At 42.4% G+C, this 25,619-nt stretch overlaps 1 protein-coding gene across 2 annotated transcripts in view; it reads right to left on the bottom strand.

Moving 5' to 3' along the window:
- Positions 1–9,732: 9,732 nt before the first annotated feature.
- Positions 9,733–25,619, bottom strand: part of BIRC5 (baculoviral IAP repeat containing 5) — a 29,000-nt gene continuing 13,113 nt past the window's right edge. For both annotated transcript variants that reach the window (XM_033960291.1, XM_033960289.1), the window contains exons 3-4: positions 18,699–18,816; positions 9,733–10,259 (exon numbers count right to left, since the gene is read on the bottom strand). In XM_033960291.1, coding sequence (XP_033816182.1) covers positions 10,158–10,259; positions 18,699–18,816 — 220 coding nt within the window. In that variant the 3' untranslated portion in view covers positions 9,733–10,157. The remainder of the gene's footprint in view (positions 10,260–18,698; positions 18,817–25,619) is intronic.

The following is a 25,619-nucleotide window of genomic DNA, read 5'->3' as shown; positions in this document are numbered from 1 at the left end:
AAACAAATGGAATACCTGCCGGTGTGACCCTTCCAAGGGGCACTGGGACCACCACACTGAGATTGAGCAACCTTTGCAGCGTTTAACAAAAGCCTGCTTCTTCCAAGCTGCCTGACAAGAGAGGAAACAATCTGCCAAGGGCCGGGAAAACTCCAGAGCAAAACCATCCCTAATTACTTCTAGGACCTACTGATCTGTTGTGATCTCGGCCCATTCCTGGTAAAACTCCAACTGGACTCGCACCAGGAGGAAGGGCCCACAAGGAGTCAGGGCAGGCGGCAGAGGGGCCTCCAGAGGAGTCATGCACTCCCAGCGGGCACCCCAAAAGGACTGCATGTGCTGAAAGAAACGTCCCCTGGAAGGAAAAGACGTCCCTCTGACCAGAGTGGAATCAATGAAAATCAAGCAAGCGCTCTGGGCTAGAGAGCGGAACGGGGACGACGGGAATTCTGCGGGACCCACGGGGATCCGGCAGGTTCCCCCTTTGGTTCACGGGGATCCTGTGGGGACGCCCCCTGGGGAAGCCCCCTAGAGTTGCGGGGATCCCGTGGGGATGCCTCCGAGGGTTGCGGGGTTCGATGGCACTCGAGCCGCGAGGCTAGTCTCCTCCTTACCTGCCCTGCTGCAGCACAAAGACGAACGGAAGTCTTCCCGATGTCAGCACTGACGTCGGAGGGAGGGCTTAAGCAAATACTCCAGCTGCTGTAAGAAGGTAATTTAGATTCGCGGCTACAGGGCAGGGAGGTTTGTCCGACCGGGCCTGTTCTGTTGTCGGTCGGGTGGGGAAGCACCACAAAGGTAAGGGACAGGGAGGGAGGAAAGGTGGAGTGGAGAAGAAAAGACGCTTAAGGGAAATGGGTAAAACTTAAGGGGGATAAGGCCGCTGAAAGCACTGGGGAAGACAAAGGGGTGGAGAAGGACGCTGAAAGGACATGGGGAAGATGGGAGGGGGGATAAGGATGCTGAAGACAGAGGGGGGGAAGAAGGATGCTGAAAGGACATGGGGAAGACAGGGGAGAAGGACGCTGAAAGGACATGGGGAAGACAGGGGAGAAGGACGCTGAAAGGACATGGGGAAGACAGAGGGGGGAGAAGGACGCTGCAAGGACATGGGGAAGACGGGGGAGAAGGATGCTGAAAGGACATGGGGAAGGCAGAGGGGGAGAAGGATGCTGACAGGACATGGGGAAGATGGGGGGGAGAAGGATGCTGAAAGGACATGGGGAAGACAGGGGGGAGAAGGACGCTGAAAGGACATGGGGAAGACAGAGGGGGGAGAAGGACGCTGAAAGGACATGGGGAAGACGGGGGGAGAAGGACGCTGAAAGGACATGGGGAAGATGGGGGGGAAAGGACGCTGAAAGGAAATGGGGAAGAGAGAGTGGGGAGAAGACGCTGGCAGGGAAGAAGACAGATGCCAGACTATGGGGGGAGTGGAGGGAAGAAGATGGGTGCCAGACCAATTTGGGAGGGGGGTGGGAGAAAGGGAGAGGCACAGTAACAGAGCAAATGGAAGACGCAGAGAGGAGAGAGACAGTGGATGGAAGGAATTGAATGAGAACATGAGGAAAGCAGAAACCAGGCAACAAAGGTAGGAAAAAAATTCTTTTTTTTTTTTTTTGCTTCAGGATAAAGTAGTATATTAGTTGTGTTGATAAAAATTTATAAACATTAGAGGCTCTGCTAGAAACCCATTTTTGCTTATTTTTAAATGGGTTTCTACCAGAGCCTTTAAGTCAGTAGCATAATTAAATGAAATAACTATTTCTGTAGTTTATAGGGACGGGCGGGGACGTAGGGGATTCCTCGCGGGGACGGGTGGGATTTCTGTCCACGCGCAACTTTCTACCCCCTGCAACACCCCCCTGCAAAGGTGGACGAGAATGGTCCTCAGGAAGACGGGCCACCTTAGTCAAAACCTGAATCAACTTGTCCAAATTCTCGCCAAATAAAGTAAATTTCCCTTTCGGGGTTCTAAGCTTAGCCTTAGATGTCGCATCCGCAGACCAACCTCAGACCCACAGGGTATTGTGAGTAGCCACTCCGAGAGCCATGGACTTGGCCAAAGCCTGCAGCAGATCACATATGGCATCTGAGAGATAAGCGCCCAGCTCAATTTTAGCAACCTCCTAATCCACCAAGGACCAGTTTTTAGACTCCTTTCAGTCAAAAAATATGCTTGGACCATTGGAAACAAGCCCAGGACACCAGACCAGCACCAGAGTAGCCACTCAGAGCCATGGACTTGGCCGAAGCCTGCAGCAGATCATACATGGCATCCCAGAGATAAGCGCCCAGCTCAATTTTAGCAACCTCCTAATCCACCAAGGACCAGTTATCAGACTCCTCCCAGTCAAAAACATGCTTGGACCATTGGAAACAAGCCCGGGTCACCAGACCACAACAAAACTTTGCTTAAGAGAATCCAACCTATGATCCGGAAAGTCCCGCAATGGCCGAGAACACCCCATCAACCAGACTTCAAGGTTTCCCTATCCCCATCAGGAATGGGATACAGCTGAGCCATGGACCGCGCCAAATGAAAAGGTGCTTCTGGCACTTTCCATTGTGTGTGCACTATATTCCGAATATTCTGATGCATAGGAAAAGAACGGGAGGCCGAATGTATCCGCCGAAGCAGGGGGTCCACCACAAACGGGGCCTCCTTGTCTTCCTCAGCACAAAACTGATAAAACCTAAAGAATAAGATCCTATAGCTCTTCCCGCAGAAACATGTGCACCATTGACGCATCCTCGCCAGCAAGCATCTCCACAACATGTTATCCCCTCCCCCCCCTCTCAGAGAGGATCTTGGGGATCCAGAAAAGGATCCAAGTCCTCATCGGGCGAAAACGTATCTGCAAACAATATCCTTGTCTTACGAGACCCACGGCTGCTTGGATGATCAGTTAATGGGGGCCAAACAGGGGTGGCCACAAAAGGCAAGAGACCCCACAGGACCCCCAACCGCCTGCAAGTAAGCCTTGTACATGGCTAAAACAAAATTGAGGCATACCTCCCTGGAGTTGGAGACCCAGCACAAACCTGCTCCAATCTCTCTAAGACAAAGGGAAGGTCACCTGAGGCTGCAAATAAGATGGCGGAGCTTCCCACCAAAATGCGCTGAAAAAACCTCCCCCGAGGCCAGCAGTAGTAAAGAGGCCAGCAGTGATAAAGAGGCCTGAACAGACCCAGCTGCTAAAGCAGGCAAGCCGGCAGCCATGAAAAGGGAGTCCCCAACCCATTGGTGGCACCCAAAGCTGCTTGCCAGCACCCAAAGCTGATAAGGAGCCCCCTTCGGCGGCTGCATCAACTGCATGCCTGGAGCACAATGAGCACTTTTTCAGCTTAAAAGTGCTCATTACGAAAACAGCTACAGGGAAAAAGAAAAGTGAAGGTTAGCAATTAAATTCAGTTAAACTTAACTGAAGGCTTCCCTTCAGACTGGTACTGCCTCAATATTTTTTTTTTTCCAATATAACTTTAATTTGAACAGACCCCACTGGCTCTCTAAGCTATATGCCTTGCCAGTAGTTGGTGGCAAGTCTTTTACAGCTGAGGCACCTCTAAAGATAAAAATTTGAGGAAATGGAGGGGGGGGGGGAGGGACTCAACCAGTTGTGTGGCATCCTTGAGGTCGGGCAGCCCCGAAAGGGTCCTCCAAGTACAATCCGGCACCATAATCGGGGACAAGAAGGCAAATTTAAGCAAAAGCCAACAGCCCTACACTAAACCAGGGAACGATTGCACAGGCTTACCACCTCCACCTGTTGGAGACTGAAAGTAGACTGTACTTGGGACTGCACAGCCCACTTATACTTTAGCCAGAAGTTTGTATCTCAGTCTCTACCCGCTGGCCGTGGTGAGCTATTACTCATCAGTTTCTGTGCCGGACTGGAGGGACGATAAAGTAACTTAACTGCCAAATCTCCTGCCCACTTCCTGATCCAAAACAGTCTACAGACGGAGATTGTACAAGCTGAGACTGTACTCTGAGCATATCGTAGGAAGTGTCAGCCACATAATCCACTCTTGCCAGAATGTGGGGGGAGGGAGGGGCAAACCGCCTCCTCCGTGCCTGGATTCTGGTGTAGCATTTTGTGTCAGGCTCACACCACAAAGAATACTGCAGATGCTGACTAAAGGAAGCCACTCAAATTCGGACCAATTTCACACTGCAATCCTTGGCAGAGAAGTCCTTTTAGTAACCTGCACTCGTTCATAAATTGGTCCAAGACAATGTTGCAATCCCATGAAGGAGGTGGATTTTGAAGTGGAGGATGGAGATTGTTGCCTCTAAGGAAGTGTATTAGTGGAGGTTGCTGAGAAATTGGTTTTCCATCAATTGGAGCATGATAAGCAGATCTTGCTAAAAGATGGAAATGTACTGAATTTTTCACTTCTGAATCTGACAGAGGTAAGATAGTATATAATGAAGCGGGCATGAGAAGCCCAGTGGGATAAACGTGTCCATTTTGCCTAAGACTTTATGGTTGAGGGTTGCTTACCAGCAAGGAGAACTGACATTACTGATCAAGAAACAGAAAAAAATGTTAGCATTTTTCATTCAGTTTCCAAGCTGTCAGACTATCCAGGTTGGGCTGAAGAATTTGACTGTCCTGCTGTATCAAGAGGGATGGATGGGACCCCAGAGGAATTGGTGGTGTATCGAGGTCTAGAAGTTGAGGGTACAAGCCCTGTCTGGGTCATTGTGGAGCTATGAGGATGAGTTGTGCTGAAGAACCCTGGAAATGAGATTGGTGGAAAAGCATAAAGTAGTAAAATGCATCCTGTGCTATGGCATGACTCAGTGATCAGAAATAACAGAACTGATGTCACTTTGCATTGCTTTGTGTGTCAAAGAGATTGATGAGAGAAGAACCCCATATTTGAAACAGCTTGTGAAGAACAGCAGGGTCTTAAGACCATTCATGAGGCTGGAGCTGATGGCTGAGTCTGTGAGTACATTCATTTGACCTGGAATGTAAACTGCCTGCAGGTCTGGATGAAGGGAGAGGGTAAAAATCTAGTTGGTAAGCTTTCTGCTGAAGCGGAGAGCCTGAGCCCCTTTGTTTGTTTATGTAAAACATGGTGACCTGATTTTCCCATAATAATAATAATAAGAGATTTGTTAAGTGGGGATGTGGGTGGGTATTATTTTATTTACCTTAAAATATGTATGAATTAATTAATGCATTTTGAAGTATTAGGTTAGAGTTTCTGAAATAGGAAGGGAGGGCTTGGGGGGGAGGGTTATTTTATTTATATTTGTCATACATATTAAATGATTTAAATATTATCTAAAACATTATAAAAATATGAATATAAATGATATATTGTACTTAAAGTATTCATGAAGGAAAATCAAGTGTGTGTTTATAAGATTATATGTATTTTTCTGATACACTTGTTGTAATATGAAAAAATGAATAAAGGAATTTTAAAAAAAAGAACATTTTTTTGTTGTATTAGCGACTGAAAAGTCCTCAATGCATAGACAACTACTCAAAGTTCCAAGTGATTGATATGCAGATTTTGTTCTTTTTGACGCCAAAGGCTTGGAAGCATCTGTGGAGATTGTAATCTGAGGCTGAGGAGGTTGAAATGGGCAGCCAGCCTGAAGTGAAGGAGACCTGATCCACCATAGAAAAGAAGCCTTGATGCTTATCAGTAAAGAAATCTGCTAGGGGAGTGGTTGAGTGCACTGATTCCAGTTCAACTTGAGATGCCATTGTAGAGGTCTCATTCTGAGTTCGGTGCTGGGGCCAATCCTGTTCAATATGTTTGTGAGTGACATTGCTAAAGGGTTAGAAGGAAAAGTGTGCCTTTTTGCAGATGATACCAAGATTTGTAACAGAGTAGACACCGAAAAGGGAGTGGAAAATATGAAAAAGGATCTGCAAAAGTTAGAGGAATGGTCTAATGCCTGGCAACTAAAATTCAATGCAAAAAAATGCAGAGTAATGCATTTGGGGATTAATAATCAGAAGGAACCATATATGCTGGGAGGAGAGAAGCTGATATGCACAGACGGGGAGAGGGACCTTGGGGTGATAGTGTCTGAAGATCTAAAGGCGAAAAAACAGTGTGACAAGGCAGTGGCTGCTTCCAGAAGGATGCTGGGCTGTATAAAGAGAGGCGTAGCCAGTAGAAGGAAGAAGGTGTTGATGCCCCTGTACAGATCATTGTTGTTTTGGAGACCGTATCTGGCGAAGGACGTAAGAAGACTTGAAGCGGTCCAGAGGAGGGCAACGAAAATGATAGGAGGCTTGTGCCAGAAGACGTATGAGGAGAGACTGGAAGCCCTGAATATGTATACCATAGAGGAAAAGAGGGACAGGGGAAATATGATTCAGACATTCAAATACTTGAAGGGTATTAACATAGAACAAAATCTTTTCCAGAGAAAGGAAAATGGTAAAACCAGAGGACATAATTTGAGGTTGAGGGGTGGTAGATTCAAAGGCAATGTTAGGAAATTCTACTTTACAGAGAGGGTGGTGGATGCCTGGAATGTGCTCCCGAGAGAGGTGGTGGAGAGTAAAACTGTGACTGAGTTCAAAGAAGCATGGAATGAACACAGAGGATCTAGCATCAGAAAATAATATTAAAAATTGAACTAAGGCCAGTACTGGGTAGACTTGTCTGTGTCTGTATATGGCCATTTGGTGGAGGATAAGCTGGGGAGGGCTTCAATGGCTGGGAGGGTGTAGATGGGCTGGAGTAGGTTTTTTTTTTTAATAATTCTTTATTCATTTTTAAACTTTCAACAAGTGCACAATATAAGTAATACATAGATTTACTAACATCACTTGATAAATCTATCAAGATCATAACAAAGGTATATATATCTAAACCCTTCTTCCCCCCTCCCTTTCCATACAATTATTTAATTGAATCAATCTTTGTCATTTCTTTTTTTACATTTTTATTTTTTTTTCCATTTATATAAACCCTCCCCTTTCCCTTCCAATCATAAATAATGTTAAGAAAATGGTGTTTATTCATTACAAAACAATGTCAATGGCCCCCATATTTCATTAAACCTTTTATAATTTCCATTTTGTATTGCTATTGAACGTTCCATTCTATATATGTGACATAGTGAATTCCACTATGGAGTAGGTTTTAACAGAGATTTCGGCAGTAGGAACCCAAGCACAGTACTGGGTAGAGCTTTGTGTAGGGATGGAAGTCTGATAAGTTATGATCCAGGGCATCAGAACACAAGCAAGGTCAAGTACACAGGCAGTTCGGAACCAGGCCAGGTCGGCACACCGCCCTAGGCCCTGTGTACGGATCCAGGCCCTGTGTACTGATCTAGGCCTGTGTTTGGATCTGAGACCCTGTTTCTCATTCCCTCTCCCTCCTATCACATATACATTCTAAGCAAGGACAAGGTTTGCACCTTGTGACCGAATGCTGAGGCATTCCTCTTCCCTTCCTGTTACATATTAACCTGACACACATTTACCCTTATTCCTTATCTTGTTTAAGCATCCCTTATATGGGCAACAATCAGACTGCCTGAGCAGGCCTTGACTTAAGGCTAATCAAAAAAGCTTAAGAAGTATGCATTATAACCTTTGGACTGTCACATGCCATAGTAAGATTGGATTACCAGATAGATTGAAGCAATCAAATTTTTATAGAAGGAATAACTCTAAATCAAAAATAAAAGGACTGTGTGATTCAGCCTCCCTTGAATGCCTTCTATATAAATAACTATTTCGGCCCTCAGAAGTGCCACGAGATCACATATTGGGTGGCCACGTCATGATAAATGAGTTAAACTGAGGGATTGTGCCCTGAGGAAACCCCCTAAAGGTGAAACATGTTGGCGACTTTATCCCTCCTGGCCTACCACCCAAGCTAAGTACTACTTACTTCATTAAGCTAACGGTTTTATCTAACTTATTTAAGATTTCACAATATCATATCAACGACCCGATGACGACAGGGTGCATAAAGCCAATGGTCATGAAAGTTTATTGAACTTTTGGTGGTACTTCTGATGGCCGAAATAGTTATTTATATAGAAGGCATTCAAGGGAGGCTGAATTACACCGTCCCTTTATTTTGATAGTAAGATTGGAGACATATCAGAAATGTACACATTGGGAATCACTTTATTGTAACTGTTATGTATTCATATGTCACGTGAAATAGTAGCTTTGAGAAGCACATGAAATAGATAAACAATAAGTTACCTTGGTCTAATCCTCACTGTAAATGCATTATGAAATTATAACCTTGTAGAGCATTAACTAAGTAATTAATGGAGCTATGATTCTCAATAAAAAGGAGAGACCATTCATTTGGAGCGCCTCCTTCTCGACTCTTAAGACTGCGTGTGTTTCCTTTGTGTAACATTCCTACAGCTTTGGATTCTTGCCCAGAAATAGCTAAGAAGAAAAAATTTAAATTGAATCAGGTTGGGCAGACTGGATGGACCATTCGGGTCTTTATCTGCTGTTATCTACTGTGTTACTATGCCATATGACCCAGAAGTTATAAGATGTGACGTGCAGGCAAACGAGGGTTCCGTCTTAGTTGCATGCAGAAATGACCGATTGCGTGGTGTCTTGTGCGGAAGGCAGGCACGTGCTGAGTGTGTCTAAGTGAGCTCCTATGAATGTGGCTCACTAACAAAATTTAGAGGCATCCACTGCTAATAATTAAAGTTGTGGGATTTTTTAAGGCTATTGAAGAAAATTTAAGAATTTTTTTTGTTTTAGATTTAGATATTGGAGAAAAGAAAAAATTTCTTACCATTGGAAAAAAAACTTTTTAAAATCAAATATTAAAATTGTGCATGTGAGGGGAGTGCTGCGACCTGTTAGGAGCAGCTAAGAAAAACACTGGCTTCACATGGAAGGAGTTGTGAGAGGCAGGAGAGCACTAACACATAGGATCAGTCTAGGACTTCACCATCAACTATGTCTGCATCTCCCCTGCTTGTCTCTGGAGAAAACGATATCCTCAGCAGGTCCTCTCAGCATCATTCTTTGCTTTATATATGGTACCTTCCTGAAGGGATGTTATTCTAAAATAGGGCAAGATTGGCACACTGATTTCCTGAAGCCCTATGAAAGAATGCAGACTCCTTCCCTCTCCCCCTTACCTGGCATAAATTAACCCTTATCTTAATTTGATTAGTCCTTTGTTGTAAAAGACATCAGATAGGCATTGCATACGTGCAGAGAATCAGGTTTGTCTAAGTGCTAATCAGGATATGCCTACGTGCAGAGTTGAGGGTGACACGATGTAAAAGCATGTTCCTTTGTTTCAACCAATCATTAGAGATGTACCTAGGGGAATTACTATGATGTCAATAGCCTAGAAGCATAATAAAAGGGTCTAGGAGCTAGCCACTGACAACACCTCCTTCCCAACTCGTATCCTGTGTGTGTATTTGCTGTGTTCGCATCCCTACACCTTCCCTAATGGAATTTTTGCTTCTAAGTACCTTTAATTTATATAATACCTGTAATTTTTCTAATATAGACTCACTGCAGTTATCTGTTTGTGCTTGTACACTGCTTAACTACATTGTAGCAAGTAGTGTATCAAATGAATAAAATGGAATATAATGGGAAAAAATAGTAAATGGAGAGGAGACTAACACCTTAGTTGGGACATTTTTGGGATACAAACTTTGGAGTATAGATGGGAAGGAAAGAGGAATATTAGTTAAATTTCACTGAAAAAATTCCAATTATACTCCCAAGAGAAAAGTTGATATCCTTTATTGAACATTCTTTGCTATACCCGAAACAATAAGGCTTATTTAGCATGTTATCGTTGCATTCTGAGAACAAAGATGCAACAGTTTCACATTAAACTCTCAGGGTAGTTGTAGGAAAATCAAAAACCCTAGCAATGCTCAAATCTCTGATTTAGCAAATGATACATGAGACATTTTTTGTATTGAGAAAAACAATTAGAAAATGAATGAGGGTGCCTGCTGATCTGAGGCAGAGTAATACAAGAAAGCAGCCAAAGATTATGAATGCACTCTGCCACTGCTTTTTGCTCTGAACAACTACCAAGTCACTGTTAAAATCTCTTATTTCACAGATAAAAGCCAACCATTAAAACAGAGGAGGAGAACTTCACGCCTCATAAGACTACATTCTGATTTCTGAAGGGATGATTCATTCCAGGGCAGACATATCCAGTCCCAGCTTCTGGATGGAAGATCGCACTTGCTTAGCTGCTTCTTGAAACTGATCAATTTTCTGCATAACTTTCTTTTGCTGGAAAGTAAAAATAAAAAATTGAGAATTACATATCTATTACACTAATAGTAAAGCGAAGTTACTTACCTGTAACGGGAGTTCTCCGTGGACAGCAGGATAAGTCAGCCACACTTTTAGTGACGTCATCTACGTTCCCAATTCGGAATTGCTCTCCCAGAGCTCAGGTGAGGCTTTAGGGAGCCTCATCTGAGCATGTGCAGGTAGCCCTATATATACCTGTGCTGTCCCCTAGCTTGAGTCTTATTGCAGTGTCACCCATAGGGGAGGAGAGGGTCAGTGTGGCTGACTTATCCTGCTGTCCACGGAGAACTCCCGTTACAGGTAAGTAACTTCGCTTTCTCCATGGACAAGCAGTATAAGTCAGCCCCACTTTTGGTGACTCTCCAGCTGCGGGGTACAGAAGGTGTAAGAGGACGGGGTCCCCGTCGGGGATGGTCCCCTCTGCGTCCCTGCTACCTCGCTACGGTAGGGTGAGGCTGCATAAATGTCAGGTGAGGGACAAAGACAAAGCCCCAATTACTGAGACCAGTCAGAGGTTATGCGTTGTAAACAATAGGAACTTTATGTTGGTCCTTAGAACTGGACCAACACTCCCTCTCTTTTTTTTTTTTTTTTAATCTACCAGCATGGTAGAGTATGTATCTCAATAACAGATAGCGATTATAACAAATATATTTCACCAATGTGGTATTTGAGTAACAGCTTTTTTTTTTTTTTTTTTGGATTGTGCAAATTGTGCCAACATAGCAGAATATAAGCTGTCTAACAATCTCTTCTGTCTGATTCAGACAGATCAGATAGTCCTGTTCAGCTAGTCCAGGTATTGGTGTCTTTTGCTGTGTCTGTTTTGGTCACCATTCGTAGTATGTTGAGACCAAAGTCATTGGGGGTCTGTTTTCGGGCGATCCAGGCAATAGTGTCTAGTGAAGGTGTGTGGGGTAGACCATGTGGCTGCTCTGCAAATGTCCTGAAGTGGCGTGTTGCTGAGGTTTGCCAATGTTGCGGCCATGGCTCTTAGTTGGTGTGCTGTGGTCTTTCCCTCAAGGGACACTCCCTCCTGCTCGTAACAGGAGGCAGTGCAGTTTGAGATCCAGTTGGATATAGTGCGTTTCCCCACTGGTGTTCCTGGTTTGTTGGGGTCAAAGGAGACGAATAGTTGTACTGCCTTTCGCCAGGGTTGCATTCGTTGAATGTATAGGCGAAGTACACGGGTGCAGTCCAAGGTGTGCAGGAGTTGTTCCGTGCTGTTGATATGTGGTCCCGGGCAGAAGGAGGGGAGCACTATCGATTGGTTTATATGGAAAGGTGAGACTACCTTAGGTAGGAACTTTGGGTGAGTTCTCAGCACTGCGTGACCATGAAGGATCTGTGTGTCTGGTGGGTATGTCACCAGGGCTTGTAGCTCGCTGATGCGCCTTGCTGATGTGATAGCAATGAGCAAGACTACTTTCCAGGTGATGAATTTGATTGGCACATCCTCCAATGGCTTGAAGGGGTGCGCTGTTACCCTGCGGAGGATGATGCCCAGGCCCCACGCTAGCGGTGGGCAGGGGGTGCAGGTTTATAAGCCCTTTCATGAATTTGGACACTAGTGGGTGTGTGGCTAGGGTCCTGTCCTCGATGCGGTTGTGGAATGCTGATATAGCGCTCAAGTGGACCCCTATGGGGGATGTTTTCAGGCCTGCTGTGGATAAGTATTGGAGTACTGTTGGGACCTGGCATGTGAGTGGATCTTCTCTTTTCGAGACACACCTTTTCCACTTGAGCCTGTATGATTTCCTAGTTGCCGGGCGTCTGGCTGCTAGCAGTACCTCAGTCACCCCGGTTGACATGTGGAAAGGGTCCAGGATTAGCTTTTCAACATCCATGCTGTCAGTGTTTGTGCTTTCAATCTGGGATGCAGAGTTTGTCCCTGGTCCTGGGTGATGAGGTCCGGTCGCAGCGGTAGACTGATTGGCGGCTATGCCGACATCTGGTATAGGCAGGGGAACCACACCTATCTCGGCCAGTAGGGCCAGTGTGGCTGCCTCCTGCCTGATTTTCTGTAGCACTCTGTGGATGAGTGGTATGGGGGGGGAAAAACGTAGAGCAGGCATTCCCCCCAATGTATGGAGAAAGCGTCCCTGGTTTGACTGTATTGTGCCGGTCCTTTGTTGGGAGGCCCCATTTGTGGAAGAGATCCTGGGCTACCTCCGGATGGAGGGACCATTCGTGGGGGTCCAGCTTTCTGCTGAGGCTGTCTGCCAGGGCATTGGTGGGAGGTAGGTGGCATGGATGAGAGTATTGGTTGATAAAGTAAATGTCCAGATTTTTTGGGCTTCCCTGCAGAGGGTGAGTGAGCCCATGCCTCCCTGTTTGTTGATATAGAACATTGCCACCTGATTGTCTGTCTGGATCAGTAAGGTCTTGTTGGAGATCCAGGGAGCAAAGGCTTGTAGGGCATTCCCAATTGCCCTGAGTTCTAGCGGGTTGATGTGTTGTTTGGCCTCGGAAGGTGACCAGGGGCCCTTGGTTCTCAGATGGAGGAGGTGGGCTCCCCACCCCTGTTTTGAGGCATCTGTGGTGAGCTTGCCCATGTTCAAATTCTGTTGTTGTGTCCACCACTTGAGGTTGTTGCGGATTTTCTGATCCATTGGGAATCTGTGAGACAGAGGCTGTGTGTGTTGGTTCCAATTCTTTCTGAGGAACCACTGAAGGGGTCGCATGTGGAGTTTGGCGCGTGGGACAACATGCATGCGTGTTGTTCTTGCTGTGACTGTGTGTGTCTCTGATATTTGCTGAACCAGTTTTTGTATTGCTTGTCCCCTTGAGTGGGGCAGAAAAGCTGCATTCAGGGGTATGCAGATCCTTGCCCCAATGAATTCTATTGATTATGTTGGTTGTAGCCCGGATTTTTTGGTGTTTACGAGGAACCCCAGGGATTGCAGGAGTGACATCGTTGTATTGACTGCTGTTGTCGTTTTCCAGGCTGATGGACCCACCAGCAGCCAGTCGTCCAGGTAAGGGAACACGCATATGGCGCTCTTGCGGAGGTGTGCCGCTGCTACCGCGATACATTTTGTGAAGACTCTCGGTGCAGAGGAGAGTTCAAAGGGGCAGGACCCTGTATTGGAAGTACTGGGTTAGGGTCCTGAACCGCAGAAACATTCTTTGGGGGGGGGGTGCATAGGGATGTGTGAATACGCATCTTGGAGGTCCAGTGAAGCCAGCCTGTCGTCTTTTTGAATTAGTGGTAGGATTGTTCCTAAGGAGTTCATACAAAATTTCTCCTTGGTTACATACTTGTTTAGGCCTCGTAGGTCTAGGATGGGTCTGAACCCTCCTGTTTTTTTGGGGATGAGAAAATAGTGGGAGTAGAACCCTTGGTTGTGCTGTGACTTGGATACTGGTTCTATTGCTCTTGCTTGAAGGAGAGCTTTGATTTCTCTGAGGATGAGTTCTTTGGTGGGTTGGCTGGCGGGTGTGTAGCACCCATTTTTCTGTTGTTATCTTCTCCCAGGCTTTGTTGAATGCGGAAAGGCGGCCCCCAACAGGGGTGGAGGGCCTTGTTGATGAGTCAAAAGCTAGGCCCGGCTTTTGCGGTGGTGGAAGTAGCTGGCTTCTGCTGTTTTCCCTCCCTCTGGCGCTGCCTTTGCTGGTAAGGGGCGCTGCAGGGTTGTGCTTTCTGTCTGTGGGACGGCCCTCTTGTCTGGTTGTCGAAACGCCTTACGGTGTTATTTTGTCGGCGATAGTGGTTGGTGCTATGCCGCCTTGGTGCCAGGGTTTTTACGAAGCCATCTGAGGAGAGGGTTTGGAGAGTTGTGCAATTGGCTTTCATTGTGTCCACTGTTTCTGTGACTTTGTCTCCGAATAAGTTCTCCCCTGAGCAGGGTGCATCTGCTCATGGGTGTCCTCACGTAGGCCCGATGCCTGCAGCCATGCCAGGTGTCTGGATGCTATGGCCACTCTGGCCGTGCAGGCAGATGTTTCAAATGCGTCAAAAATCGCTTTTATCATGTGTTTTCTGCATTCCTCCATTTCCTGTAATATGGGGGCTATGCAGGCTTTTCCCTCGGGGTGTAGCGTGTCTAGGGTTTCCTCTATTTTCCTCCAGAGGGCATCATTGTACAGGGTAAGGTGGAACAGGTGAGAGTCAATTTTGGCATTCAGTATGGAGCCATGGTGGACCTTTTTGGCCGTAGTGTCCAGGGTCCTGTGTTCTTTGCCCGGAGGGTCGTTGGCCTGCAGGCGGTTGCTCTTAGCTTTCTTACGGGTACTTTCTACTATGATGGACTGGTGAGGGAGCTGTGGTTTGTCAAAGCCCAGTGCCTCGCTGATCTGGTATTTTTTGGTCTAGCCTCCTGGACATGGCCGGGCCTGACCGTGGGGTTTTCCAGATCTGGTCCTGGCAATCTAGTAGCATTCTGTGAGCTGGTAGTGCGGCTATGGCCTTTTGCAACTTTAGGTATTTCAGCAGTCCCAGTGCTTCTTCTTTCGCCTCTAGCTCCTGTACTGGGGTGAGTGCCAGCTTGGAAACTACCTTCTGGAGGAACTTTGGATAAGTGAGGTCCTCCGCCGGCATGTCGGACTGTGTTGTCCCAGACGCGGGCTCTGTGTCTGGGGTGTCTTGGGTTGTTGATGTGTGTAGGCTGCCCCGTATTGAAGCATAGCTTTGCTGGTAGCGCCCACTGCGTTCGGAGGCATAGCTGTCTGTGGCTGGAGAGTGTGATGCGGCAGTCTCTGCTCCCTGACTCCATGTTGCCGGTGGTTGCAGTGTCTGCTCTGCATTCGGTGCTGGGCTCTTGCTCTGCGCCCTTTGCCCGGAGAGTTGCTGTGCGATGAATCTGTTGAAAAAGTCGAACAATTGTCCGTGAGCAGTAGGAGTGGTTAATTGGCGCAGCTGGATGTTGGGATCTGCGGTCGATGCACGTGGGTGGTCAGCCGGCTGATGGGGTCTGCCCCTGCTCCTGCGATCTTTCGACCTTCTGCACCTCCACCGTCTTGGTGAGGCTGCTGCTGCTGATGATGATGATGAAGAGGAGGGGGAGGGGGAGGAAGATGTTCTGTCTCCGTCATGTTCCCTCCTTGCAGGTTCTGGTGTGTTGGCTCCTGTGAGGCACATTGTCCCTTTAGGTGTGCAGAGTTCTTTTCCATGCTTGCAAAGGCACTGTCTGTATCCAGGCTTGCCTTTTGCTGTGCCTTTAAGGGGGCGGGGCCCAGTGCACTGATATCATCCTGGGATGAGATTGAGGCAGTTTGAATCTCGGGGCTGCAGGCAGCATGGCTTCGATTTGAAATCGGAGCAGTCCCGAGTTGGTGCATCATGGTGTGCAGCTTTTGGAGCCGATTTCTTCTAGTCCTCGGAGACATTTTTAGGCACTGAGGGCAGGCTGCCATGAGGTGTGTTTCAAGTTTCAAGTTTCAAGTTTGACCTTTATTTGATAAATCGCTTATAATAACATCTAAGCGATGTACAGTAATAAAAACCAACAGAGTGTGGTAATACAATAAATTTGCAATAGTTACTCATAAAACAAACAAAATTAGACCATTAGGAGGGGGTGGGAAGGAAGGGGAAAAGTTACAATGTTGTTCTTAGTTAGAGAAAGACATCGAAAGGGAAACACATTGGGTAATAAAGGGTTATTAAAAAAATTGGACCTAAAAAGTGCTAAAAAGGTGGATTTTCATATGTCAAACGCGTCTTGAAATAGGTAAGTTTTTAAAATTTTCTTAAAAACAACGAGGTCAGTTTCATTTTTAATGAAGTTTGGAAGGGAGTTCCATAGTGAGGGTGCTTTTACAGAAAATATGTCATTTCGCCTAGTGCCAATGACTTTTAATGAGGGAACTGAGAGCAATTGTGAAGAAGAAGATCTGAGAGAACGTAAAGTTTTGTGAGGGACAATCATTTTAGCAATATATTGAGGTTCATTGAAAATTAGAGATTTGTAAACCAGGAATAAAATTTTAAACGTAATTCTATGGGTTATTGGGAGCCAGTGTGATTTAATTAGTAAGGGGGTAACATGGTCGAATTTCTTTGCGTTATGGATTAGTTTGATTGCTGTATTTTGGATAATTTGGAGGCGTCTGTTTTCTTTTTGAGTTATATTAATTAGAAGAGAGTTGCAGTAGTCCAGTTTGGAAATAATAAGTGAATGAATTAAAATATTGAGGGATTTAGTGTCTAAGAATGTAGAGATTGAACGTAACAGCCGTAGTCTGTAAAAGCATGATTTGACAACTACACTGATATGATCGTGGTAAGACAGATCTACATCAAGAGTTACACCTAAGATTTTTAGCTTGGGTACCGATTCTATTAAAGTATTGTCGAGTGTGAATGGTATTTTTTGGGATATATCTCTTTTCCAAGTAAAAAGCATGGATTTGGTTTTTTTGGTGTTTAGAGCCAGTTTATTATTGCTTAGCCAGTTTTTAATTTTTTCCAGTTTGTCATTGATAATTTTTATTTCTGCAGGGTTTTCTGGATTGAGGGGGTGCATCAGTTGAATGTCGTCTGCATAAGAAAAAGTTGTAAAACCTAGAGACTGTGACATGGTGATAAGTGGGGATAGGAAAATGTTGAATAGAAGAGGAGAAAGTATTGATCCTTGTGGAACTCCAAAAGATGAGGGGAAAAGGTCGGAATAGGATTCATTGAATTTAACTCTGGAGAGACGATCCGATAGAAAGGAGGTAAGCCATTGTAAGACTTGGCCCTCTACTCCTAGTGATTGTAAACGATTAAGAAGAATGTCATGATCTATGGTATCGAAGGCTGCGGATAGATCTAAGGAAAAGAGAGCTACAGATTTGTGATGGTCAAGGAAGTGTGCTTCTCTTAGGCAATGGACACACACCTCGTGGGGGTCCAAGGAGCTCATTTTTTGTTTGCAGTCCGGGCACTTCTTGAAACCCGGTTTTCCTGCAGGCTTTTCGTTTTTTTGTTGTTTGTTTTTTTTTTGCCATTCTTCTTCTTTTCTTTCTTTCTGGGTTTTTTATTTATTTATTTTTTGAATGGAGAGCTGTGATCTGTCTGTTTGGGAAGGGCGGATTAACTAAACTGGATTAGTGAGGGACAGCACAGGTATATATAGGGCTACCTGCACATGCTCAGATGAGGCTCCCTAAAGCCTCACCTGAGCTCTGGGAGAGCAATTCCGAATTGGGAACGTAGATGACGTCACCAAAAGTGGGGCTGACTTATACTGCTTGTCCATGGAGAACATCTTGTATGAAAGTACTGTTCTACAAACTTAATCCAGTTTAGTCAGGAATGAGAACCTTCAGGACACTAAAATACTTTTGTCAGCAACTCACAGCTTCAAATCTGGCTTAGGCTGCTACTGGCAAGTTAACATCAAGTTATGCTATGGTTAATAGGCCTGATTCACTAAGTTTTTTCCAGGGAGGAAAATTTTTTTTTGGAGGAAAATTTTTTTTTGGGGGAAAAAAAAAGCCATTTCCACAGAATGGTTGTTTGGATAGGTAAACAAGAATTTTGACATCTATTCTGTATGCGGGAGCTCAAGGCAGCCATTTCCTGTGAGCAATCTGCATGGGGCAGGAGCGTGGGAAGATCGCTCCTGCCCCGAAAACCCACTAGATCACCAGGTAAGGCTTAAGGGGGGGCTTACAGGGCTTAAAATCATTCCCCCTACCTTTGTTGTCTCCCTCCCTCCATGTGCCATCCCTTCATCACGGCAGTTGGGTGAGGCTGGGTTTCCTGCCCTCTCTTGTTTACTAACAACACCTTGAGAAAGCCAGCTGTCTCTTGTCTTCTTCCTCCTCTGCAAGAAACATACCAGTGCTCCCACCTGGCCATTTTATGCTGCCCGCGGCCGGCTCCCTCTTCCTCACTGCCGGTTAATGGCCGGAACGTGCCTCGGGCCTGAGATCAGTGCACAAAGCCAATTGTGGCAGCTCCTTGCGCGTCCGGTGCATCATCCAGAACCTTTTCTTCCGACGTTGCGACGTCAGAGAAAGCTGCCGGTTCAGGCGCAGGATGCACATAGGAGCCACCGCTGCCTGCAGCTTTGTGCACTCATTTCCTCAGGCCTAAGGCATGTTCCGGCCGCGGACCGGCACCAGTCCGCAGAGCGGCGATTGAAGAACACTGCCCTAGGGAATGCTTACCGCAGATTGAGAAACTCTGCCATAGATGACATCACCCACATGTGAGAATATCTGCCTACTGTCCCTGGCTAACACCTGTTACAAGTAAATAACTATGCTAGTGGAGAATGGCCTAATGCAGGGATCTCAAAGTCCCTCCTTGAGGGCCGCAATCCAGTCGGGTTTTCAGGATTTCTTCAATGAATATGCATTGAAAGCAGTGCATGCACATAGATCTCATGCATATTCATTGGGGAAATTCTGAAAACCCGACTGGATTGCGGCCCTCAAGTAGGGACTTTGAGACCCCTGGCCTAATGCAAAGGCATCACACACCGTCTCATTCTTCAGCCTTTCCTTGTCCAATTTGAGAAACTCATTCTGACTCAGATTTTCAATCTTCTTTTTGATGTTGATGAAAGCACATGCAGAAGAATGTTTCTTGTGTTCTTCCCTATAAAAATGAAAAAAGAACTTGGTTTATTAGGAAAGTTCACTTAATTTTTTTTTTTTTTAATTCTTTATTCGTTTTATGTTTAACATCAAGTGCATAGAAAGTAATGACAAATTGACAAATAAATCACTTGAAAATCCACAAACATTTTCAATAAATAAAATTTATCCAGTAGCCTTGACTTATGATACTATTTTATTTGGTACAACAATGAGAGCAAAAAGTCAAATTTCATCACATAATAATAAACTTTTATTCATATTAACTGGAGTAGCAATTCAACAAATAACATGTAACTGGAAAAATTATGACAGATTAAGTTATAACTTTTGGTGGAATTCGGTATGCCATATATATAAAATGGAGCGCACAAGAGCAACACAGAAAGGATATATTGGTAAATTTCTGAAGATTTGGAGACCATTAGCAGATTTTTGTAATGATTAATAAAATTTTCCCATAATAAGAGATTTGGTAAGTGGGGATGTGGATGGGTATTATTTTATTTACCTTACAATATGTATGAATTAATTAATATATTTTTAAGTATTAGGTTAGAGTTTCTGAAATACGAAGGGAGGGCTTGGGGGGGGTTATTTTATTTATATTTGTCATACATATTGAATGATTTACATATTATTTAAAACATTATAAAAATATGAATATAAATATGATATATTGTACTTAAAGTATTCATGAAGGAAAATCAAGTGTGTGTTTTACTTTTCTGATATACTTGTTGTAATATGAAAAAATGAATAAACAAATTAAACAAATTTATCCCCTCCCCTACCATCATAATAATATTAAATAATACATATAATAAATTCTTCCATACCTTCATAACAAATAATGAAATCCAAGAACCCATCGCCCCTCCTCATTTTTTCATTTATGTTAATCAGGGGAAAATGATATCTATTCATTACAATAATTTATTAATGGCCCCCACATATCCTTAAATTTATTAAAATATCCTTTCTGAACAGCTAATGTTCTTTCCATTTTATATATGTGACACACTGATCTCCACCAAAAACTATAATTCAGTCTATTCCAATTTTTCCAATTATGCGTTATTTGTTGAATGGCAACTCCTGTCAGAATCATTAAAAGTTTATTATTATTGGAAGATATTTGGCTCTTTGCTCTCATAGAACTGCCAAATAAAACTGTCATACGACAATGCCACATGATTCTCTAACAAACAATTTATTTGGCCCCAAATCGACTTCCAAAAAGCCATAATAAATGGACAATAAAACAATAGATGATCTAAAGTCCCTGCATTGAGATGACAATGCCAACATCTATTAGACTTGGAGCAATCTAATTTTTGTAAATGAACAGGGGTCCAGAATGCTCTATGTAACAGGAAAAACCACGTTTGTCTCATAGTTGCAGACATTGTAAATTTCATCCTCCAAGACCAAATTCGTGGCCATTGAGATGCAGTAATTTGATGCTTAATCTCAATGCTCCAAATATCTAAGTCCATCTTCTTTTCTTCTTTTCAATATCTTCTTTGTGACACACATAGAGGGGGGGTTGTGAAAATAATTTTTACATAATAGGCTATAATATGATATACAATATGTAATGTATGATTGAAAAGTAATAGAAGGGTGGGGGGAGGGAGAGGGGATAAAAATATATTTAGAATATGATGTATTAGATATAAAAGTGATATTGTGTATTCATCAATTGTATTTTAATATTTTGTACACTTTATGTAAAACTTGAAAATAAAAAATAATAACACAAATATCTAAGTCCAGTTTTTTGTTTTTTATTCATATATCCAGATAATAATTTGTACCAGTGCGCGGCCTGGTGCCCCAGGAAGTCTGCCTGAAAGCATAAGAATTCTAAACTAAATTGATTATTATTATTTTTTTTTCATCAAAAAATAATCAGCTTTTATTTTTTTTTGTTTTAAGTTTTTTATTGATTTTTTCACATATCAACAAGTGTTATAAATTTTCCATACATTTATCTTAATACACTTGATATCTCTATAATGTATTTTATATAAACCATATTTTATATTATTTTTCTTATGAATTTATATAACATATATATTGTAATGATTTTATCAATTATTATTTAATTATGAACCCTTTTCCCTCCCTTTATCACATTAATTTCTCATAAGACTATCATTCATTCATTATGATATATTTTTTATAATGTATAATAAAGAGAATAAATTCTTTACCCCTTCCCTCCCTCCCTTCTTTAACCATTATCTTATTATGGGAAAAAATTAAAATCAGTCATTGCAAAAATCTGTTAATGGTTCCCAAATCTTCTTGAACTTATCCATATATCCTTTTTGTGTTGCAAATGTACGCTCCATCTTATATATATGGCAAACTGAGTTCCACCAAAAATTATAGTTCAATCTGTCATAATTTTTCCAGTTATGTGTAATTTGTTGTACTGCTACTCCAGTCAATATTAATAAAAGTTTATTGTTATTTGATGAAATTTGACTTCGAGCTCTCATTGCAGTACCAAACAAAATCGTATCATATGTCAAGGCTACCGGATTTTCTAACATCCTATTAATTTGAGGCCAAATTGATTTCCAAAATATTAATATGAATGGACAATAGAATAAAAGATGATCTAATGTCCCTGCTTCAAGATGACAATGCCAGCATCTATTAGACTTAGAGCTATCTATTGATTATTAAGAGTTTTCCATTCAGGGAACCCCGCCTGAATAGCCTGCTTCAGTTGCAACCACCTATGTTTCAAGTTTCAAGTTTATTAGGTTTCTTGATTAATCGCTTAATCAGACTTCTAAGCAATGTACAAATTAAAATTTACATTTTTTAGGTGACAATACAATAAATAATAAAAAAAATAAAAAAAAGACAGAATTACACTCAATTTAACATATTCATAACATTAGGTAAGGAGGAAAGAAATACAAATCTTTAAAGTAAAGAGAGAACACTAAGGGAAAATACAGGAGGTTAACAAAATAAATATAATACAAATAGAATGGGGTTAGCTGGATAATAAAATTAGTTTGCAAAGGCATCCTTGAAGAGGAATGTTTTTAAGTTACTTTTAAATTTTCCAAATTCCTTCTCTTCCCTTAAGAATATAGGGAGGGCATTCCAAATCTGTGGCGCAGTAATTGAAAAAATAAATTGTCGTCTTGTATTTATAATTTTCAATGAAGGGATAGACAGTAGGTTTTGTTCATTGGATCTTAAGTTTCTCCTTGTAGAAAATGGAATTAGTAGTTTAAATAAGAAAGCGGGAGTCTTATTGTAAATGGTTTTGAAGGTAATTATACAAAGTTTATATGTTATTCTATGAATAACTGGAAGCCAGTGGGCTTTTTTAAGTAGAGGTGTTACATGATCAAACTTTTCTGATTTGGTTATAAGTTTAATTGAAGCATTTTGTATAATTTGAAGACGTTTTATTTCATGTAAAGCAATTCCTTTAAAAAGAGAATTGCAATAGTCTATTTTAGACATCACCAAAGAGTGAATAAGAATATTAAGTGGTTTGGGACATAGAAATTTAGAAATAGATCGAATTTTACGTAGTCTGTAAAAGGTAGTTTTAACAATGTTACTAATATGATCGTGAAAATTTAGTTTGTTATCGAAAATCACTCCTAAAATTTTAATATTATTAACTGATTGTAAGGGGATTTTTTGAATAGAGATTGGAGTAACAAGAGGAAAACTATCTTTCCATGGAAAAAGCATAACATTAGTTTTTTTAATGTTTAGAGCCAATCTGTTTGTATCCAGCCAATAATAAATTTGGTCAAGTTTTTCATTAATCTCTGAGATTTCAGCAGTATTATTATTATTTAATGGATGCAGTAGCTGGATATCATCAGCATAGGCAAAAACTTGAAAGCCTACAGATTGGCATAAAGTCATTAGTGGAGCAAGAAAAATATTGGAAAGTAAAGGTGAAAGAATAGATCCTTGGGGGACCCCATGTGCAATTTGTGTAGGTTTGGAGAAAGATTCCTTGAAAAAAACAGTAGAGGTGTGGTCAGTGAGATATAATGTAAACCAAGCAAGGACTTGATCTGTAACCCCAATAGATTGGAGTCTGTTAAGAAGAAGTTGGTGATCAATCGTATCAAACGCTGCTGAAAGATCAATAAATATTAACAGCACCGATTGATGATGATCTAAAAAATATTGGATAGAAGTGGTCATGCCAATCAGAGAGTGTTCAGTAATATGGTGCTGTCTAAAACCAGTTTGATTAGGATGTAACATGTTAGTTTTCTCTACAAATTCTGAAATTTGAGTGAAAAAAACTTTTTCTGTCAATTTTGCCAAAAATGGGATGTTAGATATGGGTCTATAACCTATAACTTTGTTTTTTATCAAGGCCGAATTTATGTTGCAACTGTGAAAAATCAAGCAGTTTACCATTAGATATAACATCATCTAATGTGCGTATACCTGATTTTATCCAATACTTCCAGACAATCTGAAACCTGCCAATTTGAATCTTGGAGTTCAGCCATATAGTTTGGTTTGTAGATTTTTGAATTGGAATAGGTGTTAAATTATTGACATATCGTACAGTTTTCCATGTATCTATTAATATTCTGTTTCTTTATGTACTCTAGGCATTTTGGTACTAAGAACATGGCTGAGCCTGAGAGGAAACAGAAGCTGCCATTCCAATCCTAACCATTCTGGGAGCTTTTCCATGAGTTCTGGGAGGACCCAATACATACCCTGGCGCATAATATAGGCTTGATGATACCTATAGAAATTGGGAAAAATTTACCCCTCCCTCTGCAATTAGCTTTTGTAAAGACACTAAGGCAATTCTAGCACTCTTACCCAGCCAAACAAATTTTGTAAGAGTACTATTTAATTTTTTATAAAAAGACCCCTGAAAAAAAACTGGTATCATACCCATTTGGTAACAAACCACAGGCAAAACCATCACCTTAAGAGTTCACTTTATTGATAAAAAATGCATTTCTACTCATTGGCTAAAGGAGGGTCCACTGATCTCACTTTGTAGAGAAACCAAAATATATAACTTAAAAGCCAGTACATGGCTGGTGGGGATGTTCAAGCCCCACCAGCCTAATCGTTTCCCTAACGGAGCACAGCCCATTACCTAAGCAACAGGAAGCTGACAGAATGCTCTGGTTGCAATGATTTTTGTAATGATTAATAACATTTTCCCATAATAAGAGATCTGTTAAGTGGGGATGTGGGTGGGTATTATTTTATTTACCTCACAATATGTATGAATTAATTAATGCATTTTGAAGTATTAGGTTAGATTTTCTGAAATAGGAAGGGAGGGCTTGGGGGGGCTTTTTTATTTTATTTATATTTGTCATACATATTAAATGATTTACATATCTAAAACATAAAAATATGAATATAAATATGATATATTGTACTTAAAGTATTCATGAAGGAAAATCAAGTATGTGTTTATAAGATTATATGTATTTTTCTGATACACTTGTAATATGAAAAAATGAATAAAGAAATTATAAAAAAAAAAGAATGCTCTGGTTGCTGATGTGGCACTTCCACATATGCTCAATTCACTGAGCATGTGTGGAAATGCTGGATGTCCGCCAACCAAGCCCGAAGCCACAAGGTACAATGAGTGACCACCCCGAGAGACATGGACTTAGGCATCTGAGCCAGGAAGGGGAAGGTCTGCCATTTTGCAGTGGTGGGCCTGCAGGCAGGAGGGAATGGACATACCTCTTGCCACCCATCAGATTAAGGTACGGAAGGCATCAGGGAGTGTGGGGTGGAGTCAGGGAGGTTTTAGGGGGATGATGGGGCCAGTGGCAGGAAGAAGTGGGCATATCTCCTGCCGGGAGATGTCTCAGTGGATGGCAGCAGGAGGAATTGGGTACTTCTCCTGCCACGGACATTCGGAAGCAAAAGGCTTTGGGGGTTTCCAGCAGGAGGAAGTGGGCATCCCTCCTGCCAGCTAACTTTGCAGCGGGGATGGGTTCCCTGCCACAGCCACATCGTCTAAACCAATCACCCGTGTGCAATTCTCAAAAGCTGCTTGGGCGGCTGCTGAGCCCTGACTTCCTATACAGAATCTGGCCAAAAGTGTTACTTGCCACAAGATCGCACACATAGCATTCCTACTACTACTAATCATTTCTATAGTGCTACTAGACATATGCAGCACTTAACTTCAAAACACAAAAAATTCTCAGGATATAAGATAAATTGGAGTAAATCTGAAATTCTTCCACTTAATGTACATTGTACAAGGAGTTTGTTTGATACATTCTCATTTGTATGGAAGGAAGATGGACTAAAATATTTAGGTATTTGGATTAAAAACACTAGAAAATAAGGTGAAAGAGAATGAAAAATTTATATTAAAAAAGGTAACAGAAATGTGTGAGCAGTGGAATCCTTTGCATTTATCTTGGTGGGGGAGAGTTCAAACTGTTAAAATGATGATATTGCCTGTAGTTTGTTATCCAACGGGAATGATACCAGTTTTTTTTCAGGGGTCTTTTTATAAAAAATTGAATTCTATTCTTACAAAATTTGTTTGGCTAGGTAAAACTCCTAGGATTGCTCTAGTATCTTTACAAAAACCAATTAAGGAGGGCGGGGTAAATTTTCCAAACTTTTATAGGTACCATCAAGCCTATATTTTACGCCAAGGTATGTATTGGATCCTCCCTGAGCTCATTGATTACACCCCGTATTGGTTTTATCTGGAATGGCGACTCATGTTTCCTTTACATCTTTGTCATGTCCTTAGTATCAAGATGCCTAGACTGTATAAAG

Source organism: Geotrypetes seraphini, chromosome 10, assembly GCF_902459505.1.
Source record: "Geotrypetes seraphini chromosome 10, aGeoSer1.1, whole genome shotgun sequence".
Taxonomy (NCBI): domain Eukaryota; kingdom Metazoa; phylum Chordata; class Amphibia; order Gymnophiona; family Dermophiidae; genus Geotrypetes; species Geotrypetes seraphini.
The sequence above is the reverse complement of the archived record's forward strand: the minus strand, read 5'-3'. Positions and strand labels throughout refer to the sequence as shown.